The sequence below is a fragment of the Patagioenas fasciata genome, chromosome 4, assembly GCF_037038585.1.
Source record: "Patagioenas fasciata isolate bPatFas1 chromosome 4, bPatFas1.hap1, whole genome shotgun sequence".
In the NCBI taxonomy this organism is placed as follows: Eukaryota; Metazoa; Chordata; class Aves; order Columbiformes; family Columbidae; genus Patagioenas; species Patagioenas fasciata.
In genome coordinates, this window is record NC_092523.1 from 66,627,769 (window position 1) to 66,650,840 (window position 23,072).

General features: G+C 41.4%; 2 protein-coding genes and 1 long non-coding RNA gene across 9 annotated transcripts in view; 1 reads left to right on the forward strand and 2 right to left on the reverse strand.

The window, feature by feature from the left end:
- The window catches only part of LOC139827836 (uncharacterized), a 38,464-nt gene extending 35,368 nt beyond the window's left edge, over positions 1 to 3,096 (reverse strand). Inside the window, exon 1 of the long non-coding RNA XR_011738889.1 lies at positions 1,934 to 3,096. This is a non-coding gene — a long non-coding RNA (uncharacterized lncRNA). The remainder of the gene's footprint in view (positions 1 to 1,933) is intronic.
- A 236-nt stretch (positions 3,097 to 3,332) lies between these two features.
- PGRMC2 (progesterone receptor membrane component 2) lies at positions 3,333 to 15,715 on the forward strand. Its single transcript, XM_065837352.2, has 3 exons — positions 3,333 to 3,710; positions 13,590 to 13,745; positions 14,497 to 15,715. Exons 1-3 carry the CDS (start codon positions 3,344 to 3,346, stop codon positions 14,592 to 14,594), a joined length of 621 nt encoding a protein of 206 aa, XP_065693424.2. The 5' UTR covers positions 3,333 to 3,343; the 3' UTR covers positions 14,595 to 15,715.
- A 4,823-nt stretch (positions 15,716 to 20,538) lies between these two features.
- Positions 20,539 to 23,072, reverse strand: part of LARP1B (La ribonucleoprotein 1B) — a 33,324-nt gene continuing 30,790 nt past the window's right edge. For all 7 annotated transcript variants that reach the window (XM_071808065.1, XM_065836728.2, XM_065836727.2 and 4 more), the window contains one exon: positions 20,539 to 22,548. In XM_071808065.1, the coding sequence (XP_071664166.1) occupies positions 22,315 to 22,548 (234 nt within the window). In that variant the 3' untranslated portion in view covers positions 20,539 to 22,314. The remainder of the gene's footprint in view (positions 22,549 to 23,072) is intronic.

The window sequence follows — 23,072 nt, forward strand, 5'->3', positions numbered from 1 at the left end:
ATGGCAGAGGTACTCCTATGAAAGCCAATGGCTATTAACCTCCAAGAACTAGAGGATAAACAAGTAACAACAGATGAGATTGCATATGAATATAGCTACAAATTATTCCTTTTCTATGTACTCTTCAAATTGTTAGGCAAAAAAAAAAAAAACACTATAAAATAAAAAAACAACTAAAGCTATAACATATGTAATTAGGAACTTGGTAATATTCTTTCATGCATGTTTTTTCAGGGCTCACCAGGTTCTTTCTGGAAAACTGTGATATATAAGTACTATTTAGTTTGCTTTTCAGATCAAATCTGTATGAATGAATCAGCTGTGCATTAATTTCAGTATTTTGAAAAGTAATGGAGTTTTTTCTCACAGGTAACCCAGAACACCCTATTTTCTTTTCACTCCTCTAATCATACTGCTGTGATTACCCCACTGACACTCTCAATTATACACATCAGCAATACCTGAACTCCCAATCATGGCTCAGGATCTATGACAGCTCGCTGTCACTGAGATCAAGATAAGATCTGGTCACACCAAAAGAACCACAAACATGTGCACATAGAAAACAGCAGAGGCAACACAGTAATGCAAAAGGACTTTCTGGGCACCCTGTACCAGTTGTAGGTTTATAGAACAAAACTTTTATACTCTAGGGGGACAGACCTTTAGTCTTGGCAAACCAAAAATGGGTGAGGAATAAACACTGGAAACAATCATAGTGGAGAAACTGGTTTTTTTTTGTGGTATTTCTCTGGCAGGTAAAGCTAACAGCACATTAGGAAAATTTGATTGCAGTCTGCCCCACGACAGGAAGACATTTGCTTGCCATATTTGCCTTAGCAGATCAGGAGTGCCTCTGTTGTCTAATGAAGTGTTCTGGCATTGAAGGTGCCTGCAGCTGCACTGGGACCTTCACCTCCTTGGCACTCGGTACATGGACTTACCCGAGGTGCACCTCTAACAAGGGGGCAAACAGCTGCTCTTTCTCCGGTTCAGAACCTATGCACATTCAGTGGCTTCTTTCTGCTACATTTGGAAATGTTCTAATCCAAGCATACTTAGTGTATTTAGTAGTCAAATTATATTATTTCTAATACATTTGTGTATTTTCTAATGTTTAAATTGTTTCAAGTCAAATTCTTCTCAACTCAGTCTTTCAAACTATTTCATTTCCTGAGGGCACATTCCAGGAACTCCTCTTGGTTTCTAGCTCTTATCTGGGTTCAAAAAATAGCCACCATTTTGCTGTGCTAGATCCAAGGCTCATACAAGTAAATTGAGGTATTCTAGCCGAGCCCAGGTGGCAATATAATCTCTGAAGAGGGCAGCCAGAACAGACAAATAAAGGCTAGAACACTTACAGTAGCCATGATAATTTCTGAAATAATTCCTTTGAGAATATAGTAGAACACCACATTCATGCAGTGGGAAACCACATGCTTTCAAAGGAATTTCTAGAATAATCCAGCCAGTCTGTATGAATTGGGAGGCAAGACTGCGGTAGGAAGATAGGCAAACATACTTTACATCTCTTACTACTTTTGTTTTCTGAACCCATCTTTAAAATACAAAGGAAGAGAACATAGTAAGATGTTGTGGAAAATCTAAATTAAACCCATGAGAGAAGGAAATCCAGAGGCAAGAGTGCAACTCCGCCTTTTTCTTACCTGCACTGTAGCTGTACCCAGACAATCCAGACATATTACGATTCTGTGATAAAACCTGTTGCTAACTACAACCATGCTGTGACTTGTTGAAATAAAAGGACTTTCTTAATAGAGTTTATTCACACATATATTAAACAGACCCTACTTGGTTAAGGGGAATAGTAGTAGCATTTTAATTGCAGGTGTTTAACTGGCAAAAATTTTATCCTGTTTCCTCATCGAGGCAGTCATTACTGAACTAGCTCAGAGGGCAGAAGATTACATACCAAATCATCACACAGGGTGTTGAGAACTCAGAGCTTTATGTAAATGATAAGCATCATTGATGTTATTCTCTGCTGGCCTGAGTCTGTTGCACGACCCGTCTCCATGAAAACATTTGAGTTTTCCAACTTTTGTGGCCGAGTTACTTAATTGTGACCTATTCTTAATGGTGACAGCACTAAGCAGGGATGCTTCAGCCCACACAGTTGCATGGGATAACAATGTTTCCAAGTCCAAAGTTCTCCTTGTATCACATTCTGAGGGCAGGGAGACCAGCTGAGCCTCGCTTATGCTCCCCAGGCCCAGTTACACATCTGTAGAGCAGCTCTTCAGTATCATCTGATCAGACAGTTCTGCTTGGGAGCAAATTCACAGGAGAGGAACAAAAGCACTAAATTCTGTCCAGGTCTTTGTCTCATCTGCAGATGTGTGGTCCTCGTGAGATGACCTACATACACTCTCTTCGAAAAGAATCAAATCTTTCAGTCTTTCTTCTCATATAACTGAGCAAACTCACTCCTAGCACAAGTCGTATTTCAAGATACAGTAAAGCCACCTATGTGCTGCCACTGCTTTATTTCACAGTACAAGGAGTAATTCTGGTGAACTAGCCTACTGTTAGCAATCATCCCGTTTTCTGACAAGAAAAAGCAGCAAGGTATGTTTACCCGAAACCGTGAAGTGCACCAAGCAGCCCCCGGAGCCACCTCCCAAGGTTTCCCGCCAAGACTGGCAGCTGCGTCACCTCAGGGACACGCCTGCACTCGCTCCAGCAGGCAGCAAAAACCCCTCTGCACCAGAGCTCCGGGCAAACGCGCCGCTTACTCAGCAAGCGCCGAAAGGTCGTTGCTCCACGGTGGCAAACACCGCCGGCCTTCGACCCCTTCCCCCGCCGGGGAAGCGTCCTGCAACCCTCCCCAGGGACACAACGCGCGGCCCCGCGTTGCTCACAGGTCGCCGCCCTCAGTCTCCCCCACAGCGAGCGCGGCACCGCCTCCTCCCCGCGTCCTGCCGTCGCTGCGGCGGGACAGCGGCTGAGGGGAGGCACGGGCGAGCAGCCGCTGAGCGCCCGACACGGCAGTTACACCGCGCGAGACGAGACGCGCCTCGCTACCCTCCCCACCCCTCGCGCTCCCGCCAACGCCACCTGGCCGCGCGCGGGGCGCTGGGAGCACGCGCAGGCGCGCTGGCGACGGCACCGCCTCTCGCGAGCAGCGGCCGTTGGGCTGGCGGGGCGTGTCCGCTCCCAATTCGCCCGCGGGGCGCGAGCCTGCCGGGGGCGGTGCCGTCTGTCCCGAGCACCAATGGGAAGCGGGGAGCGGCGGGCGGGGGCGGGGTGGCGGCTGCCGCTCGTCTCCCCTGGGCGGGAGCGGGGCGGGGCCGTGGGGCGGGCGGGCGCTGGCCTGGCAGTGATGGCGGACGATCGGGATGGGAGGTTGAGGACTGAGGGGAGCAGCGACGGCAGCGGCCCAGCGGGGGGGGGCGCGGGGGACCCGCCGGCCGGTGCGGCGGCGATGGGCGGCGAGATGCTGCTGAACGTGGGGCTGCTGGCGCTGGCGCTGCTGGCGGCCTACCGGCTGTACCTGCGCTGGGGGACGCGGAGCGGGCCGGGGGGCGCGGCCCGGCAGAACCAGGCCGCGGCTCTGCCGCGCATGAAGCGGCGGGATTTCTCCCTGGAGCAGCTGCGCGAGTTCGACGGTACCCGCAACCCCCGCATCCTGCTGGCTGTCAATGGCAAAGTCTTCGACGTGACCAAAGGCAGCAAGTTCTACGGGCCTGGTGAGACACCAGCGCGCCGGGGCCTGGGGGGTCCCTCGCGGCCGCCTCCCTCCCACCCACTCTCCCGCCGTGCCGGGCGAGGGCTCTGCGCTTTCTCCGAGCTGCCCGCCGCGTTTCTGGCGAGAGGCGGAGGCGGCGCTGGGAAGGACAGCGGGGATGTGCCGCGTCGGGCGCGCCCTGCCCCGCCGCCTCGGGCTGTGTGCTGGCGGCGCCCGGGCCGCACCCCCGCCTCGGGAGCGGTGGGTTTCAGAGAGGCCTGGCGGCGTCCCGCCGCTGGTGGCCCCAGTTGGGCCCTGGGTTTGTCGCGGGCGGGCAACCGCGCGCTTTCTGGCCGCACGCGTGATGAGGCCGCCAGCTGCCCGCGGGGTGTCAGGGGAACCCGCCGTGCGAACCGCGACCTGTCGCTGCGGCCCGCAGCCCCGCGGAACGCCTGCCTGGGGCCGTACTGCAGTTTTGTACAGGTCATGCAAAACGGGTCTCGGGTCTGTTCAGGCTTCCATCACAGATCCAGTTTTCTCGTTGCCTAGATTTAGATGTGCATCGTTTAATTGTTTTTTTTCCCTATCTTTTGTAGTACATTTCCCAAGTGCAACTGAGCAATGATTCCTTCATTTTAGCTCTTATGGTTCAGGAAAGAAAACAAAAAACGAAACCCAAACAAAAAGAAAACAAAAAACCAACTGATTACCTATTTAAAGGTGCAAATGACATATTGGGTATGAATTTTAGTCAGGATAGAGGCAAGCAGGGAGAGCCCGAGTTGCTACCATTGAGAACAGTGCAGAAATCAGCACAAATACAGAAAATAGAGTTATTTGGAGCAGAAATGTATACTTCAGAGGTTCTGAAAAGTATGCTTCAAAGGCAGTGTTATGTTTCTGTTTTCTTATTGTGGGTTGTGAAACTGCAACATATTTTCTTATAATAAGCAGTGTTCTTAATAATGAGCTGGATAAACTTACTAGTGAGCACTGTGTTCAAATCTGATGCCAAAGGAAATGAAGGTTATGACTGCTGATAGTTTTCTTCCTTAAACAATGGTGGTTTGGAAAACTTGATCTAATCAAATTATGCAGGAGTTTTTGTAGTAGGTATTGCAAATGTCCTCATATGAGGGGTGGAGGACAGAGAGGATACTTCCTTCTACCCCCAAAACAGTGTAAGTTAAGTAATTATTATTATATAATCCTGGGTTACAAAAATAAAAATATGAAATGGAAATGTTAGAAGTCTTTGGTTCTTACCAGGGAAGTGACAAGCAGTTGTATAGTTCAGTTGGGCTAACATTTTGTAATTCTTGTTATCCTCAAAGTTTGTGGTACCAACTCTGCTACCAGTCACAGAAATTGTGATTGAAATTTTCTGACTGGATACTGTAAAAGTTAACATGAAATCTGAACTGCCTTGCCGTGCCTTATTTTGCTTATTGACCAGTACAGCTGAGGAAGTGCAGTCTGGTGTGCTGCAGCTTTCATGACATTGAATTTGGCTTGTTCTTTTGGGTTTCTCACTTTGAGGGTGGTTAAACCGAGACCTATCTGCTGGTATAAAATGTATGTAATACATATGCTACATGAAACTTAAAACATAAGTAAGTTTACAGATTGCTTCATAAATTATTCCAGTAAATAATACTGAACCATAAACATTCACTTTAATGTGTATCAAACATGAATTTTAAGTTTTAGACTCTTCACTGTAGATATAATCACTAGTTCATGTCTTCAACCTCTCTCTGGAGGTCTGTTACTGTGAGGAAGCTAAAGCTTTGTTATAGGACATGTCTGCTTTTTTGATAACTGGCAGCCACTGGTTTTCCTAAAGCAATGCTTCCAGTTTATCATGGAGAGGGACAAAGGCTTTTTTTTGGCTTTGTTTTATATTCCCCACCCCCTCATAGTGAAATATTGCCTTTTTATAACAGAACTGGCATAATTTTTGCCTGTCAGATCTCTGTTACTTGGGACCATGCACATTAGGATAGTGATGCTCAACCTGTGTGTTATTGGCTGTGTGTTCTACCAAATGTCTTTGTTTTTGAATAGTGCTGACATGGTTCCACTGTATGGATGCATGTTGGGGAATGTTTTCTTCGAACTGTTTTGTGGCTGAAAAGAAGAAAAGCTAGTAGGTGGTTTGCAGGCCTTGAAAGATCTGAGAAGAGTTAAGTGGAAAAGTCTTCTACAGGTGGTTGAGAAAGTCTTTTCAGAAGGACTTCAGTCAGAGCAGACAGATATCCACAGCAGTTCTCTAGGTAATTTTATGGCTCATAGCTGGAGCATAGCATGAGGGATGCAAAGCACGCCAACAAAACCATGGCCACATTTTGTTTAACAGAAGAAACAGTTAAGGGCACTGGCTTTGCTGACATTGCAGGCTCAGACTGTGAGCCTTTTGTACTTTGTTGAGGTACTGATGTGAAATAGTGCTTCAGCATTGAGGGCAGTAAAAAGCATTGGCTGAGGGCTCACTATCAAATCTTAAGTGTATCTTTTTGGGTTAATGTTGAATGATGTGGCTGTCTCAGAAGGCTTCTGATGTCTTGAAATTAAGGTCTGGGTTTTTTTCTTCACTGTAGTTTGGATGCAAAGGCATTCCTTATTTTTCTGCTTATAGCAGAAGCCTAAAAATGCATGGAAATGTCATCTAGTCTGGATTTTTGTCCAGCAGTTGATATTGCATTGAAACATCCACTAAGCTTCTGATTTTATTATAAGCTGCTCTGTTTTTAAGTTTCCACATACTGAATCCTGTTATACTTTGGTATGTTCCAATGGAGAGCCATTTACATACATAGAGTTACGATTTTTTTAAATGGATGAATCATTCAAGTTATCCTTTCAAACAGCCATGATTGAGAACCTCAGTTTCTTGAACACTTAATCAAAATGTTTTCCTAATGTTTTGGTCTTCCTCATGTTGTTGTCTTTAAGCCCTCCACAATTTATCTCATTAGTATCCTATTAGTCTTTGGTATGTTCTAGCTAAGAGCAAGAAAAGCTTATATCACACATTTAACTGTCTGTGCCACCAAAAATCACTTTGCTTACATTGACCTCTTAATTTAAAACTTTACTTGCTGTGTTCTGTTCCAAAATGCTGCTTCCTGGGATAGTAGTCTGTCCTGCAAGGATGCCATTTGTTTCAGCACTTTATTTGTAGTTGTATTAAATACTACCTCCATTTGTGCCCAAGTGAGTCAGTGTCCTAGAATGCTTTGCTTGGTTATTAATTTTAATTAATTACTTTTCCATTTATCACCCTCAAACTCTAAAAGAGATAAAGTAAACAATTAGTGGCTCACTATTTAAAAAAATCATGGAACCAGAATTTCAAAGAAGCTGTTTGGGGGTGATTTCCCCATCTCTGATCACATCTCATGACTTGGAGTCTAATGATTAATGCACAGTGTGTGCTGTGTTGAGTTTATATCCTTATAATGAGAGATAGTTGTTACCATTTCATTTATTGCAACATTTAATTTCATGTTTGTTTGCATCAAGATTCCTGGTAGCATGTTGGTCTATAGAAGGGCATAGTATGACTTAATGTTTACACATCTTAATATCATTTAAATTGGCATGCCAAGATAATGCTGTAAACAGGTTTTGATTAATTTATCAAATCCTTTGTGCAGTTATGAAAAATATACAGCTTTGAGCATGACAAGATTATATGCAGTCTAGTGTATACAGCAGTTCCACATCACTTCTTGCTTCTTAATGTTTTGTGATTTAAAAAAAAATCAGTTTCCTGACTGTGCTGCAATATGTTGTCACGGTCAACTCATTTCTCATCCCACTCTTGTCTTTCAAAGTGTCATGAAGATTTCTGCTTCCAGATTGTCAAGGGGAATAGATCAGGTAGTAGTAGTTCCTTCCACAAAAACTGACGACATAGTTCATTTTTCATTAGGGGAAAATTATGTTGGCAATTCAGTTAAGAACTGAATACATCCTTTACATGGTCAGAGCAAAGTGTTGCAGAGGGATATCATATATGTCCTGTCTGGAGAATTCTGTTAAGAACACAGCAGGTTGAGGATTTGCAGGTAAGTACAGAGAGTAAGACTGGGGGCAAAGAAGTGCTTCCTGGAAGGTGTGTACCTTCTCAGAGATCCTGATGTTTGTCAGCTCTCTGGTGTCTCGGAGGTGTCTCTTGCCCTGGGAGTCAGCTTTTCAAAGAAACTGTGTCTAGATAAAGAAGCTAAGTTCCTACCAGAAGTAGTAAAACTAAGGAAGTATACTCATGCCTACTGGCAAGAGGTGGCTTCCGTGCTCCATGCCCTTGCAACCAGGATGAGTGGGTTGTTCTAAGCCCCCAGTGAACGTTCGCGGAGAGCAGGAGCCAGTAAAGTGGTGTTGTGCATCACTCGTGTCTCCTCCTCTGCTTCTGCTTTCTGTGTCTGTCAGCTCATTCCCTCCCTCTTTTTTTTTTTTTTAATAACCTGAACATATTCCTTTAAACCTGGACAACTGTGCATTTGATAAAAGGTCTGCCTGGGTAAATCCCTAGTTCCTATTTAAGTCATTCAGGTTCCAGTAGCTTGTGGTTTGAGGGGCCTGATGGAGCAGGTAGCTCAAAGCAAGATACAGTATGATGTGGTAGTGTCATCATTGTTAATAACACATAGATGTTAAATCCAGTATGTAGCAGTGTAGCTCTCTTTCAGTTAGAAGAACCTGGCTGGCATTGTTTGCCTTATTATGGAATAAACTAGTACTTTGCACTGAAGCCAGATACAGGATCTAGATCCTTGTCAAGTATGGAGCTGTCTTCCAGGAATCTCCTGACTGCTCTGCTCGTTGTCTGCCCTTTTAGTTGAAATTAGGTGACTGATTCTTGCACTTTATTCTCCAGGTTAAAAAGGAAGGAAAAGAGAGTGAAGCTCTCTGGTCTTGTGCCTAAGAAGTCAGGTTTAGACCCCTCTTTCTAACCAGTACTCAGCATGTAGTCTTTGTGGATCGTTCTCTTAAGAACACTTACTTTTGATGCAAGCCATAACTTAAAATTGACCCAGATCTTTCCTTTCATGTAAATCTGGAGCAGTAAAGTTAAAATTATGTCACCCTGAATTCCCAGTGATAAATGCTATTAGAAAGCTGCTGCTTTAAAGCTGCATCTGAAAATGGCTTTTTGTCTAATTTGTAGCTTTGTCATTCCCTCCTAAGATATGAAACACAAAACCAACTTGTCAGGATTCAGATGGAAAATTTTAAACAGTGGAGATTTTGCTTTGATTTGGAGTGGAAAAGCTAAACAAAGTGGTAGAATGGAGTAGCTGTCAGTAACTTGGTCTGTTTCCCTTTGTTGCTTTAGCTTATATTAAAGGAGAGATTAGTCTACTTCTCTGCAGTTTAAGAAATGTTGTCCATGAATTTCTAAGCTTTGGACAAACAGCCATTTCCAGTGGCTGTGTGGAACCCACAGATGCAAAGAACATCTGGTATGCTTTGCGTATTTGGTGGTGACTTGGAACTGCCCTTTAACTGAAGAAACTAAAGCTGTTGTAAAGTTGAACTGTTAACCTGTGTGGCTTCTTCAAAGAACTTGCATGGGTCTTGTGAGAATGAGTACAATTCTTAGATTACAATATCACTTAATTAGATAAAAAGTCCACATGCAGTGATGTGTGGTGCAGTCCCTGTGTTCACAGTCAGTGCACTCCAAAGGTCAGTGTACAATGTCCACCTTCATTACTGGTCTTGGAGCAATAGTCCAGGGTGTTCTGTAAAACTGGTATAGAACTGAAATGGTCAGGTAGTTTCTTTGGTACACCAAGAATATCTACTAAAATTCTGAACACCTGCATAGGTTTTGGAGAAATTGGTGGCCAAATCAATTGAAAATTGATGCACATGGTGTTCCAAGGTCTAGTTTAGCCTGTTTTGGACCAAGTGACTAGAAGCGGTGCTTCCAGATAAAAACTTCAGCTTGGACAGCTTTATACCTCACATTTTTCAATACAGTGCTTTAATGTTTTCCTTCACCTGCTGCTGTTTTAGGGTGGCTGCAAAGAGAAATTAAATCTTTGTTTGAGAATTGTAACAGGGCTAGGAGATAAACAAATCCTGAGTGCAGGAATTGGAAAGGTATTTTTACTGTCTGATGAGCTTGATTGTGCCAGTTCTCAAGCTGCCCAGTTCATTTCTGAATAAAGATGAATGTCAGCCTGGAACAAGATGTGGAATTCATCAAGGTGGCCAGATTTTTAACTGGATTCTGAAAGAAAGTGAGGATCTGTGCTTCCTGTGAGTGGTAGCAGCATTTTGCATGTGTTGTACCTTGGAGAGGGGTTTTATACAGAGTAGAGGTGTAAGGTAAATTAGGTCTTTATACAGGGAGAAGAGGCGGGGGATAGATGTGGAGATAGATACACAGGCAAATATGTAGTCTTGCTAACTGTTTGGTTTCAGTGCTAATATAAATAAGGGCTCTGGAACAAAGTGTTTTGGTATGTGAAAGCAATGATGGGAAGAAAAGCATTCTTCAAGGAAAAAATTGCCTTCATGTAAGGCTCATAACTATGTGTAGCCAAGTAACATGTAGCAGACATGTTTTAAAAGGGTTTTGGTACTTCCCTGACTTTTGTTGTTGCAAGATGCCAAATACGAGTGGGAGGATAATTTTTTAAAGAAATATTTTACTATGAAATAGCTAATTTGGGGGCATAGCAAAAGAACACCACTGAAATTTTGTGAAAGGCTCTTAAAAAATCAGTTTGGTCTACATGCTGATGTTAATAGCATCTCTTTTTACAATCTCTTCAGTATGTATAGCATGTCGTGGTGCGATCAATTATTTAGAACAGGAGCCGGTCTAAATAGGTAGTCAGACAAAAGGAAATAAAAGAAGGACTATGGGTAGGGTTTACAGAGTAAATTGCATCTGGTCATGAAAGAACTCTGTGGGAGCACTTCTAGGGTTGCACTGCTGTCTCTACCTCGGAATCACGTACTTGAAGCATGTTTTCTGCTGGGGTTCTCTGTGCTGGCACCTTCCTGGATGCTTCTCCAAGCACAACAAAATCTGATACGCGAAATACCTTTTCAAGATTGTTGAACCAGTATTTATATAAAAGTGAATAACAGACTAGGGCTTATAGCAAAACCCCAGATGTGTATATTCTATATTAATATAAAATATTGTACTTAATCTCTGTGTAAAAGTATCTGAAGGGAAACTTTAAATCTAGAAATAGATTGCTCATACTGAGATCTCTGAACTTCTGCTTTAGCAGCCCTGCAACTAAGGTGAATCCAGGCTTGCACTTTGGTTTTTTTTAATAATCAAAATTCAATATTTGCATTTTAGTAAAGGATTAAAGAATGGCACATGTTTCTAAGTTACATTTGCAGAGCTGGAATTTGAGATGCTGTCCACCAAGTCCAAAGGCCGTTTTTACGAGAAGCATTCTGTCGAATGCTTGGACCTGGCATGATGGTTTCTCTGTGAGTCCTGAACACTTTCATACTAAACATGCTAGAATGTTAACATTTAAAATGCATTTTTTAAAAGGGAAAAAAAATGGTGTAATAGCATCTGACATTACAGTATATTTGCAGAAATTTTGCATTCATTAATCTTGTTGCAAACTGATACATTCTAAAAGCATTGATGCTTGTAAGTATACCATTGAGATGTAAGGGTGTTCAGGGCTTGATACTAACAAATGTAATGTAATTGTCTTTTTAATAGAAATAATTGGAAGCAAGGTGGTGGACCAAGAGGTGGTGTCTCAGTAGGTGCTGTCAGGGAAGGGGAACAGCGTGCTCCTCTAACTCTGGTTAGGCAGAATTTTGAAAATGTGTTACACAAATAACTAGTAGGGTTTATGGACAGATGTGTTTTAAACTCTACAGGGAAAGGAAAAACTGGGGACAAAATACTGTCGGTGGGGACATTAAGTAGCAATTTACAATTGCTCTGAAGGTTGTACTGATTGGGCGTGGTCTTTCTAAAATCTGTTTATAGCTCCTGTGTTCATTACAGACATCAAAATCTAGATCACTTCAGTGATGGCCATTTTGAAGTGAAGCAGCACTTTTTGTTTGAAGAAACTCTCTGTTATATTGCAAATGATGGTGATCACTACCTCTTGCCTTGTTTTATAGACAGTGACTGAGCATGCAAAATGTGTAGATTAAGTATCTTAGTATAGGATTGATTTCAGTTCCTGAGCCTTGTTTTTCAAATAAACATCTATTTCAGGCTACAAATAGGAAAAACAGAGTTCACAAACACTCTTCACTATGTTTCTCTCGAGTATTTTAAGTGTAGTCCTTGATTCCAGGGCTAGTTATTGGGAATGCTGTTCCTGGAGCTAAATATCTGAAGAGACAAGCACAGAGATGCTGTTAATCATTATGGTCCCCCTTATGCCCAGATTCATTTCTACAATGCAAGCTTCCAGTTGATAGTTGTTTGTCTTGTGAAATTTTGCTTTTAAATCAGTTGATTTATTTCCAGAGAAATGGGGGAACTGTCCTCGGTGTACAAGACACTTTTCTGTTCTCAGGTGTGACTGTAAGCAGCTTACAATGCCAAGCACTCTGGGCTGGAGAACCACCACCAGTTCTAGGGAGGACATAGTTTGTTCTAATCCATATGGTGCACGGGTTCCCTGCCTGGGGAGCTCTTCCTGCTGCCTTCAGCCTCTCTCAACCCTGAAGTCAATGCCCGGCAAGAGCAGATAGGTGTGGTGGCTGGAGCGAGTGGCCTGGAGGAACCCGGCCTCTCTGAATGCATGATGTCCTATGGCTTGCCCCACCATAGAAGAAGTCTGAGGTGCTACAGCAGGCAATAGAGGGGGCGAAGGACAGTGTGTTGCTGCTACCTTGTGTTCATTCTTGCCCATGGGTGCTGCCTTCAGGCTGATGGCCACTGTCGTCTTCTGAGAGGTAAGCCAGAGGAGGCTTCTGGCCTATTGATCTTCAAGTAGGGACCACTCTTCATAATGGCTTGGGCATTGCCCTGGTGCTGAGCTGCTGCAGCTAGTACAGAAAATTTTCAAGTGTTTTGTTTTGTTTTTGGTGTATTTTTTTTTCAATTGAGCTGAATTAAGATATTTGGTTTTAGGTCAAGAAAATCTAAGATAACAATATGCTCCAAGTGCTTTAATTAAAATTTACGAAAGCCAGTTGCCGACCTTGTCCTGAAAGTTGTTGGTTTGCAAATCATCCAGTTGTCTTTGTCACAGTATTTATTTGATAGTCATAGCTCAAAATCTTATGAGCATGTTTGTGCTGCTTTGCATCACTTTCTATTCATAACATGAAGATTTGTGCAGTTTTCAGGAACAACACAGGACATGAATATGGGTGATTCTGCTGCCCAGAATAAATGAGGTTGTGTCCACAGAAGGATAAAATGTGTCAAAAGATGTGCTGTCTGTCAAGTGTGTAGAAAGTTGTGATGGTTCTAGAAGTGAAGTGAAATTATTAATTAGCACTCTTAAGTTCTATTTATTGATAAAATTCAATGGATTTCTGAAAGATGTCTATACAACTTGGTTCTATTAATGCCTGACTTCTAAGTATTCTATGTTTTTCTTAATGGAAGTACGTTTCTTTTGAATTTCAGCCTCCAGTCTCTTTGGAATTTATATCAACTGACTTGCATCAAATGGCAGGGATTTTCCCAGATATCCCTTCAAAGCCATTTTCCTGGTACCGCTTCCCTCGGCAGACTTTATCTCCTAGTGACTCTAAAGATTGAATTGCAGTGCTGTTGAACGTCCAACAGCCATTGTGTTCCATCTGTCCCTGCTCCCATCACTGCAGAAGTTTAATGTATGGCTTTGGCACACTGTATAAAAAACTGAGATCAGTTACCTTATACAAAGACTTGAAGGTATCGATTTTGTCTTTCTGTTTTCAGAGGGTCCGTATGGAATATTTGCTGGCAGAGATGCCTCCAGGGGACTAGCAACTTTCTGTCTAGATAAAGATGCACTCAGAGATGAATATGATGACCTATCGGACTTAAATGCTGTACAGATGGAAAGTGTCAGAGAGTGGGAAATGCAATTTAAAGGTAAATTATCAATTAGCAGCACATCTTTAAGTTAAGGAAATGCTCGTAATAAAAATGACTGATTTGGGCTTGGGGCAGCTTTTGAAGAGATATTGACAGCAACATTAATAATGCAGTGTAACTTTCTTAGGAAAAGACCAGGGATTTCAGGCCAGCCTTTCATAAAGAGGATTCCACTGTATCCCACTAGAGCTTTTTCAACCTTCTAGTTTTATACAAGAAAGCTGTTCTCGGCTCTTCAGCACAGAATTTCACTCTTGAACCTCAGTGTAGCTCAGCCAGTGGAGTTCCTGCTCACAGGCTGTTGGCTTTGGATGCCATGGAAATATGATTAGGACTAAGAGTTGTTTTGGCATGAAGGACTGAACAGGTTTGTCGTGAAATATTTTCTAAAAAATAAAGCAGCATGCCTCTGGAGGGAGGGGGAGCAATTCTTCACATTAATTGAAGTCAAAACAGGCTGAGGGCATTTGTGCCAGTTTTAATAGCAGCGTTTCCAGCCATTGTTTGATAAAGCTCGCCTGGTTAGTGGTGGAACAATTTTAAGAAAGTTCTTGGAGTAGAAAAGGTAGTGAGCAGCAATGGCATCAAGAATGCTTTAGGAGGCTGAGCTTAGTGATGAATTGCCATCTATTTTGGTGATTCAGGTTCAGAACCATAGTTGTAGAAGAAAAAGTGAATTTGCAGCAGTGCAGGCTTACTAGCAAATGCAGTTGTATTGGATTGTAATGGAATCATAAATCTTTTTCAGAAAAATACGACTACGTAGGTAGACTCCTAAAACCAGGGGAAGAACCATCAGAATACACAGATGAGGAAGATACCAAGGATCACACTAAACAGGAATGAACTTTGTAAACAACCAAAGTCAGGGGCCTTCGGAACTGCAACCTCTTATTCCCCAACACAGAATGTCCTGCATCTTTGGGTACAGTTCATCTGCTGCGAAAAACATTCAACAGGTTTTGTACAAGGAAAATAATATACTCACAAATGAAGATTTGAATACTAGACATTATTTGTGCTGCCAAACTTTTTGTTGAAGTTTATTTGAAATGTCTGGTTAGGCTTCATTAGTGAAGAGGGGCCAGGGATTTAAAGGTAAAAAACGCTATTCCTTTTTATCAGTAAGCTGAAGCCTTCAAATAGTATGTGTTACAAGCTCTCTAAAAGACGTGAGTCTTCAAGCTCAGTGGAAGGTTTGAATCTTGTTTCGTGTGTGTCTTCTCCTTCAGCATTACAGACAGACGTACTCATGTACATCAGTATCAGTAGGTTAGACTACTGAAACTGGTGTTAAAATGTGAAATTCCAATTTTGTTTTGTATGTGGGCGTTAGTAGCCCCGGCAGAATACTTCAGTTCTCTAAGAGAAGTCCATGTAGATTAGGATGGGGGTAAAATTCATCCTTTTCTCAAAAGGATTGGGTAAAACTTTTCCTCTGCAACAACTATTATCTGAAGCTTGCCTCTCCCCCCTCTTCCCATACTCTAAATCAAATCAAATCAAATCTTAATTGTGCCTTATTTCGCTTACATAGACTTGAATCGTTTTAAGAGACAGCCCCAAAATTGTGGTTTCATAGTCACTACAAGCAGCATTGAGACTGAAGTTAGAATGTTCTGTTGACTGGAAAACCTTGATGTCATTCTGTGTATAGAATGTAAAAGAGGAATACTCAGTGTTACTGCCATATGTTAATACTACATATACTTAAATTAGCATTGTGATGGCCAAATGCATACTCCCATGCTTCTTTTTAAGTAATTACAAACACACACAAAAAATCACCCTTCCTCCTCTTCCAGAAGCTGCCTAACTTTTGGGAGCACAGCCTTCACACCCCGGGGAGGGAAGGGGCCTGCGCGCGTGTGTCTGTGTGCGTGTCTGAATGCAAGACTTGGGAGGGATTGTTTCTGCAGATATTGTAAATACGAGTACCATTTTAATAAAGCATGTACAATACCAAACACGCTGTCAGCCTTTATGTAGAAGCTGCTACGCAGAACTGGAGGAGTTTGATGGAACACAAAGTAAGGCAAAGAAGTCTTCGATATGAAACATCCACTGCTGTTAATACTGTTTCTCACTCTTGTGGGTTGTTTTTCCTTTGAAGACCCAGTTTTCGAAGAGCCTTAAAGACTTACTCAGGTAAGCTGTACTTTAGAGAATAAACCTATGCGGATGCATTTATGGTGGGGGGAAAGAAAATGAGTGAGTGTAAATAAAGGAGAAGCATTCTAGAAAATCATGTAATGTACAGTAAATATATCATCTCGTGGCACTGATACAACAAGAACACTGGAGATCTGTACACAGCTATCACTCAACATATTGTAGAAATTTCACTGTACTCTGTGCTCAATTCAGAACTGTGACACTGTTAAGCTTTATGGCTTACACCTGTAGCTCTGTTTGCACATTTCACCTGTGGTAAGTCTATACTAACAGATTTCTGTATGTACATTCTATTGAACTGTAAACTGTGTCACTCCAGGAACTATAAATGAAACAAACAAAAATCTGCCATCAAATCACACGTAGTTCATGTGTCCTAAAAGGCAAGATAAGTCTCTCCTTCGCATATCCAGGCTTAGCATAGAATAGTTTGATCACAGCAGCAGCAACAGCTGGGGCCAGGTTACACTCACTGGTTCTTGCACAGGCTGAACAACCCGTTAGGCCTGTGGCTGTTCAGCTACTGCCTGTAACTGAGGGAAGCGCTGGTTCCCGCATCAGCTGCATCCTTATAAGCTGAGCATTGGTGCAGCGTCCAGCCTTCAGTTTGTACACCAGAACTATAAGTGTCTGCTCATCCTAACACTGCTGAAATGCTGGGTATGCTGGTGTAACTAACCGCAAAAATATGCGTTCTAGGTGGAATGATGGAAGCTACCAAGGGATAAAGAAAAGCTTGCTTGCATTGGACAGGAGCTAGGAGTTCTTTACCTGGGTGCTTCCCTAGGTGGTGGTTTGTTGTTTGCTTTTTTCTTTGTTGTTTTTTTTTTTTTTTTTTTTACACTAAATCTCGCAATGAAAGGTTTTATGCTACACTTCATGTACTGCCTTTCACTTTTATGTTTCGCTCCAGCTCTTGCACCTGGTCACAGCACAACAATGTATGGAGCAGGAAAGGACACCAGATAAACTTTTTTGTTTGTTTTTTTTTTTTTCCCAGGCTTCCACATAAAAATACATGTACTATGTGTTACAGCTTCTCCTGTACAAAGTCATGACTGGAGGTTTGTAACACTTGCCATGAATTACTCCACTCCTCCCTTGTTACAGCTGTTTGTATTGAAAGAACAGTAGTTTTGCATAGGCTGTGACTTCTAACCCAAGTGCAGCCTTTTCAGTTCCCTTGCTGCAAGAAATGGCAGTGAGGCTTAGTCACACTGAAATTATGTGAAGTTGGTTTTTCTTTGGTGTTTTTTTATTGTTTTAAAAGAACAATGCTCAAATTTTTATGACAGGATTGAAGAGCAGGCCAGGAAAAGGATGACTTTTGCTTCGAAGCACGTTACCGGTAACTGCAAAGAATAAGAAACTCTCATTTCCGGCAGCAAGTATGTTGCACAGACTTAATCCTGTATTTTGATGTCTAGTGGATCTAAATTAGCCTCATTCATCCTGTGTACAAAGTCACTGGTGATTTAAAGCTGACAACCCAACTAAAAGTGCTTTAAAGCACACACTGTAGTTTTCATTTTTATAAAAAGTTGACACCTACAAAGAATAATTTAAAATAATGTCAGATCCGTCAAAATTTCAGTGCAATTAATATAATAATTTTATGGAGGCATTCATCTGTGTAACATTTGTGTCAATCACTAGGTCAAAATTCGCTGTTAACTAAAATGACAGGCAGCTTGGTACTGACAATGTGTTAAATTTTGTTTAAGCAACATAAGGGACTTGAAGGGAGTATTTGTCATCATTTTTTAGAAACAAAATACATTCCCAGTTTAATAAAGGACTTGTTTTCCTAGGCTAGACCTAGTGTTAAACTAGTTTGACTAGTCATTTGTTGTGACATTTCTGCCTTATTTGTACATTGCTTCCCAAAAAATCCTTTATTATGGCAGGAAATCTATTTTTAAACCTTCTTCATTAAATAAAAAAAAGAGTACCATGTTGGTACTCATTTTGAGCATGAATTTCCACTAAGGAGTACAGAATTACCCTTTCACGTGCTCGTACTTGCTTGTATCTTTTTATCGAGTTAAATCTACTTTTCCTTGGCTGATGTTTCAATTTTCCATCCTTCAGAGTCAGCCCCAGCATACAACATTAAAAAGCAGTTTGGCACTCTCCTTCTGATCTTGTTTCACTTTAATTATCTTAGTTCTAAGCTGTTTTCTAACTTTTTTTTTCATTCCCACAAAATCAGTTTGATTTCATTATCTTCCTTCTAAAGGTCAAGGCATAGTTACTTAAACCTCACTTATGTTTTGTTTGAGTCTCCTTTACAATTGTTTTTTTCTACACTTAAAGCTTGTGGGATCTCATTTCCTCCAGGAAATACAGGCATTTTTGTGCAGAATGGTACAAAATATTGATCAGATCTAGTACTTTGAATATAATGGTCTCCCTGACTGTGCTTTGAGGTTGGTTTGGGTTATTTTTGGACCAAGCTGTGTAGTTTTTCATGAAGCATAACTCACTAAATACAGCAACTACGTACTGAAGTATGGCTGAAATTCCTGTATTAAGCTGAGAGCAGGTTTGTGATGAGGTGCTGTGGCCTCAGAACCCTTCTTGCTGTCCTAGTTCTGTCGTTTCACGTTGCAGACTCCAGTGTGGGCTGTGGGGAAGAACCTGCCCTCGCTGTCTGACTGATGCTCAGGCATGAATGGAATGATCCAGTTGCAGCTGGAGATTTGACTCTTTACTCCTTTTCCTACTTAACTTTAGTAATAATGTTAACTTTGGCCTCAAAGGCTTACTTGAATACAGAAACCAAGTAACTAAGTATGAATGTTACTGACAAATCCTTCCACCAGCTTCTGATTTATGGTTAAAGGTAAATGTTTACTAGCAGGTATTTACAGATTGGGTTCTTTTGATAGAACATGGGTGCCAAAGTTAGTTCAAATGCAGCTTAAGGGTTGTTCACCTGTAAATTAAAAACAAACCCCCTAAACATGTTCCTCACCCTTTCTGTTTGGGGATTCTTGTGGTTTTGTGTATTTTTTTCTTGTACCAGAAGGCAGCAATTTATAATGTGTTTCATAGAGATCTAGTCTGGCACTGCAACCTTCCTTAATCAAATTGCCCTCTTATTCTGGTTACAAAGTTTATTCCTTTTTTAAGAGATTATAATATTTTACTGACCTGTCAAGTGTTTTAGATAGCTGGGCAAAGCCTACAAGTGAATACACTATGTAAGCATCTAAGAATAAAGCCTTGTGAAGGTGTAAAGTTTTGGGTTTGTCACTTAACCACAATCATTCAATTACTGTTTGAACAAAAGCTCCCTTTCTCTTCACTGAATTTGGCACCCACTTCACAGCACTGAAATCACTGTCCTTTGTTTTTAGGTATCTGAAGGCATGATTTTAAAAATTATTTATCTATTTCTTTTACTAGAAAGAACATTCAAAGCTGATTAGGTGAGGTTACTAACCAAGGCACTACCTTAAAATGTATTCCTTCAAAATCTTGTTGCCGTTCAAGCTGTGCTGTGAAGTTTCACACTGCTTAGCTCATAGAATGATAGTACCTTAGAAAAGTTAACAGCTGTTGAGTCCGTTATGGGGTCAGGTTTTGTCTCCCACAGAGACCCTGATCCCTGGTAAACTCCAGGAGCACCAGTCACAGTCTACTACTGCTAAAGATAGGAAAACATCACCTGGTCTCCATCATGAACAAGAGCAAGCTCGAGTCTTCCCCTCATTCCCTTTTAAAAAGCCTTTGCAATCCAGTACTTTTGACCATGACTAAGGAAAAATCTTAATGAGTTTAGGCAGGGTGGCATTTTGAAACATTTGTACGGTCATTCCTCACCAGAAGAAATGAAGACAAACCTAATAAACCTTTAATAAGCACAGGGGAGAATTTTTAGACAAGGAAAAGTCGAAGACTTGGTAAGTGTTCAGTACCACGCTGCTGTTAGGAGACAGCCATTCGTCAGAGAGACAAACTGAAGGCTGGTTTAAATGAATCTAAAAGGCATCAGAAAGCATGTTAAACGTGTGTTTCAAGGCAAATTTACGGTTACTGGAAGGCGATTAACCACCTGAAGCCACATACAGAAAACTAAACCAAGCTTAACCAGCAAAGTCCTTGGGGTTCATTCTAAAATTCAACAGTTTTGTTGCCAACTCTGTGTGCAATGTAAGTATCCTTCTTTGCACCTGTGTGCAAGGGGAGAGGAGGGAGATTCAAGCCCCTGAGAGGTGAGAGGGGACATTGCTGAGAGGCAGCCAGAGCTGTCAAGGGACCTGTGTGGCTTTTTATCTGCAGAAATAAAGGGACACTGTCTAAGCAACTGGCCCTGTAGAGGCCAACAGGACAGGCAGCACGTAAAGTATTCACTCTTTGCGTTCAGCCATATTTATCATTGACCTGACGTATTTTTCTTTGACAAAAACCGAGTCTCATGAAAATAAATCAATACTGAATGTGAAGAAAGCTGGCTCACATTCTAAGAACCACTTTAGCCCTTAACAGGTTGGGTTCCCCCGGTACCTTAGTGCCCCAGAGGCAACAGAAATTCACGTGCAGTTTTACAGCCTTACACTCTTTCAGTTTTCTTCACACTTTGGGGGGAAAAAGAAGTTAATATACAACATTATTAGGGTTTTTTTGGTTGTTTTTATAAAATTTGTCAAGATATCACAAAATTACACACACGAAAAGCTTAATCTGCACATTTTCCAATGAAAAAATGGAAGGAAATATCTTAAATCTATTACTTGTATATACAATTTCAATCCAAATTTACATTTGCATCATTTTCTTGAATAGCAAGAGGCATGGATCAAACACAGGATTGAGATGTGTCACTTCAGCATATTTATAGGATGTCATTTAAAATACCGGTGTGTGTTCATTTAAATTCATTTAGAACAGGCCACTTACAAAAGGCTCAATTTTGTATTGAAATTGCATTAACTGTCGGGAAGGCCACTGCTAACGGATTCTCATTTACAATGCAAACATTCATAGTTCATTTCATTGAGATTCACCAGACAACAACTAAAGAATTAATGGACTTGTTAGAGCTTCTGAGATCCGATACAGGTTTAAAACCCCCTCTGTGGATGTGCGGTCAGTTAGGACACCCTCAGGGGCTAAGGCATTTGTGCTAGACAGATCTTTTTAAAGGTAGCTGAAGTCCTTTCTGCTGTTAACAAAGAGCTGAAATTCTGCTCACCTACTCTTGGAAGAGGTAAATTAGCCAATCAGTTCTTCTTGAGTCTCAAAAAACAAAGTAATGAATTTAGTAAGAAATTACAGGATATAAACATCCCCATCTTTCAGCTACACGAATTAATTTGTATTTGACTAACTTACATTCAGTGAAATTGTATCTAGACCTGTTTGAAATTATTTAGGCTTAACTAGCACAATTTAAGCAGAAATTCACTCAGATATTGCAGAAAAAAAGCAAAAAATTAATTTTACAAGGAATACTTTGTTTCCCTCCAAACTAATTTTCATTACTTGAAATATGGAGGAAAAATATTTTAAAACATTCTGTTTCTCCTGTTAAGAGTACTTCATCATCAGAGAATTCAAATGAAGACACCTCTCAGGCCGAGAATAGCTTCACTAAGTCTGCTGTTTTAACAGCCTGCACAAACTGTAGATACTGTCTGTTAATTTAAGACGCTATGAAATCAACAGATCCATTTCCCCCCTTTTTCTCCTGTTGCTCAAGTTACTAAGAACCAGGACTGAAGGAAATATCTGCAAAACTATCCCAGTTATGTCCACTCAAACTCCATACTTAATAAAATACTAACTATGGAGACCCTGAAAAAAAAATAGAAACTATGTCTTTAAATAGAATCCAGAAATGCAGTTTCCTATATAGCTGCACATTCTCAAGTGTGCTTTTGCACAAAAACATACTTTTTCATAGTTACAGATTCAGGAGCAAACCAATCACATAGATCCTTTCTTTGACATTTAAAATTATACATATAACAATCTTTTTTTGCTTTGGTAAAATACAAATAATGAGAAAATCTGGGTAAAGAAAGCACAGTAAATACCACAGATATGTCATACCTTTTTTAAGAAATATGAGCTGAAATGTAAGGCATCCCCCAAAGCATCTTTTGCATATGTAAGGAATGCAGTTCTTTGTAAACAAAAGCTTGAGGAAAGCAATACTGGAGCCAAAGAATCTTCCCTAGGATCCTTCTGATGATGCCAAAACCAAGAGCTATTCTCCTAGGGTAGGTGTTTTGGAACTAAATCCTGTGAAAAAGAGAATCCAATCCTTTGTCTTCCCATACATTTTTAATCATGTATTAGATTGGCTCACCTTCAAGATCTCCAAATTAAAACAGTGATGATGTAAAAGTTGATTCTCAGGGACGCAGGTTTGTCTTTAAGTCTATTTTTCTGGTACATCACTTTCTATAGATTTGGCGGCAGCATTGCTATGGCCTATGGACGCTTGTGCAGTGTGGCCAGCGGTGACGCTTCCCAGTGCCCGGGACTGACAGGCAGCCGTGGGTTTACCCGCAAGAAGCATTTTAGAAGAATTAGACTGATGTCTGCGATGAGCTGAATCCTCAGCTGTTGCAGCAACTGGTCTCTTTCTGCCAGATTCTTCACTAATAGGAGGCTGAAAATAAACGTTGTCAACCTATTAAAGATTCTTCTGTAAGGACTGGTGGCATTTGCCTTTGCATATACTTAAAGAATCCCAAAAGACAGAGCATTCCATAATTAGGACCTCAGTTAGACCTACTAATCTTAGTTATTCAGTCAGGCCTAGTAATCTCAGTTATTGACAACTCACGGATGATATTCCAAAGCCTTCCCGGCTGTTTAGCTGGAAGTGCACACGCATGCCATAACTAAGGACTTTGAACAGTCTTGCAGCATTATTTAATCATCGCTGCCCAAATATTTGCCAGAGCTCTTGGAAAATTAGGATCCCAGAGGCCGATGGTGAGGTAGTACTCCACAACCCAGCTATGAAAAGCAGGGCAGCACTGTACTCTGCCATGACACAGTTTAAGAATTCAGCATTCTACAGAAAGGACATGTTGAATTTGGCATATGAAGTCTCAGCAAGGACAATGTCTGTCACAGTTCATTAAGAAAAGCCAGTTGGGCATTAATGAATTTGCCAAATTCCTCAAC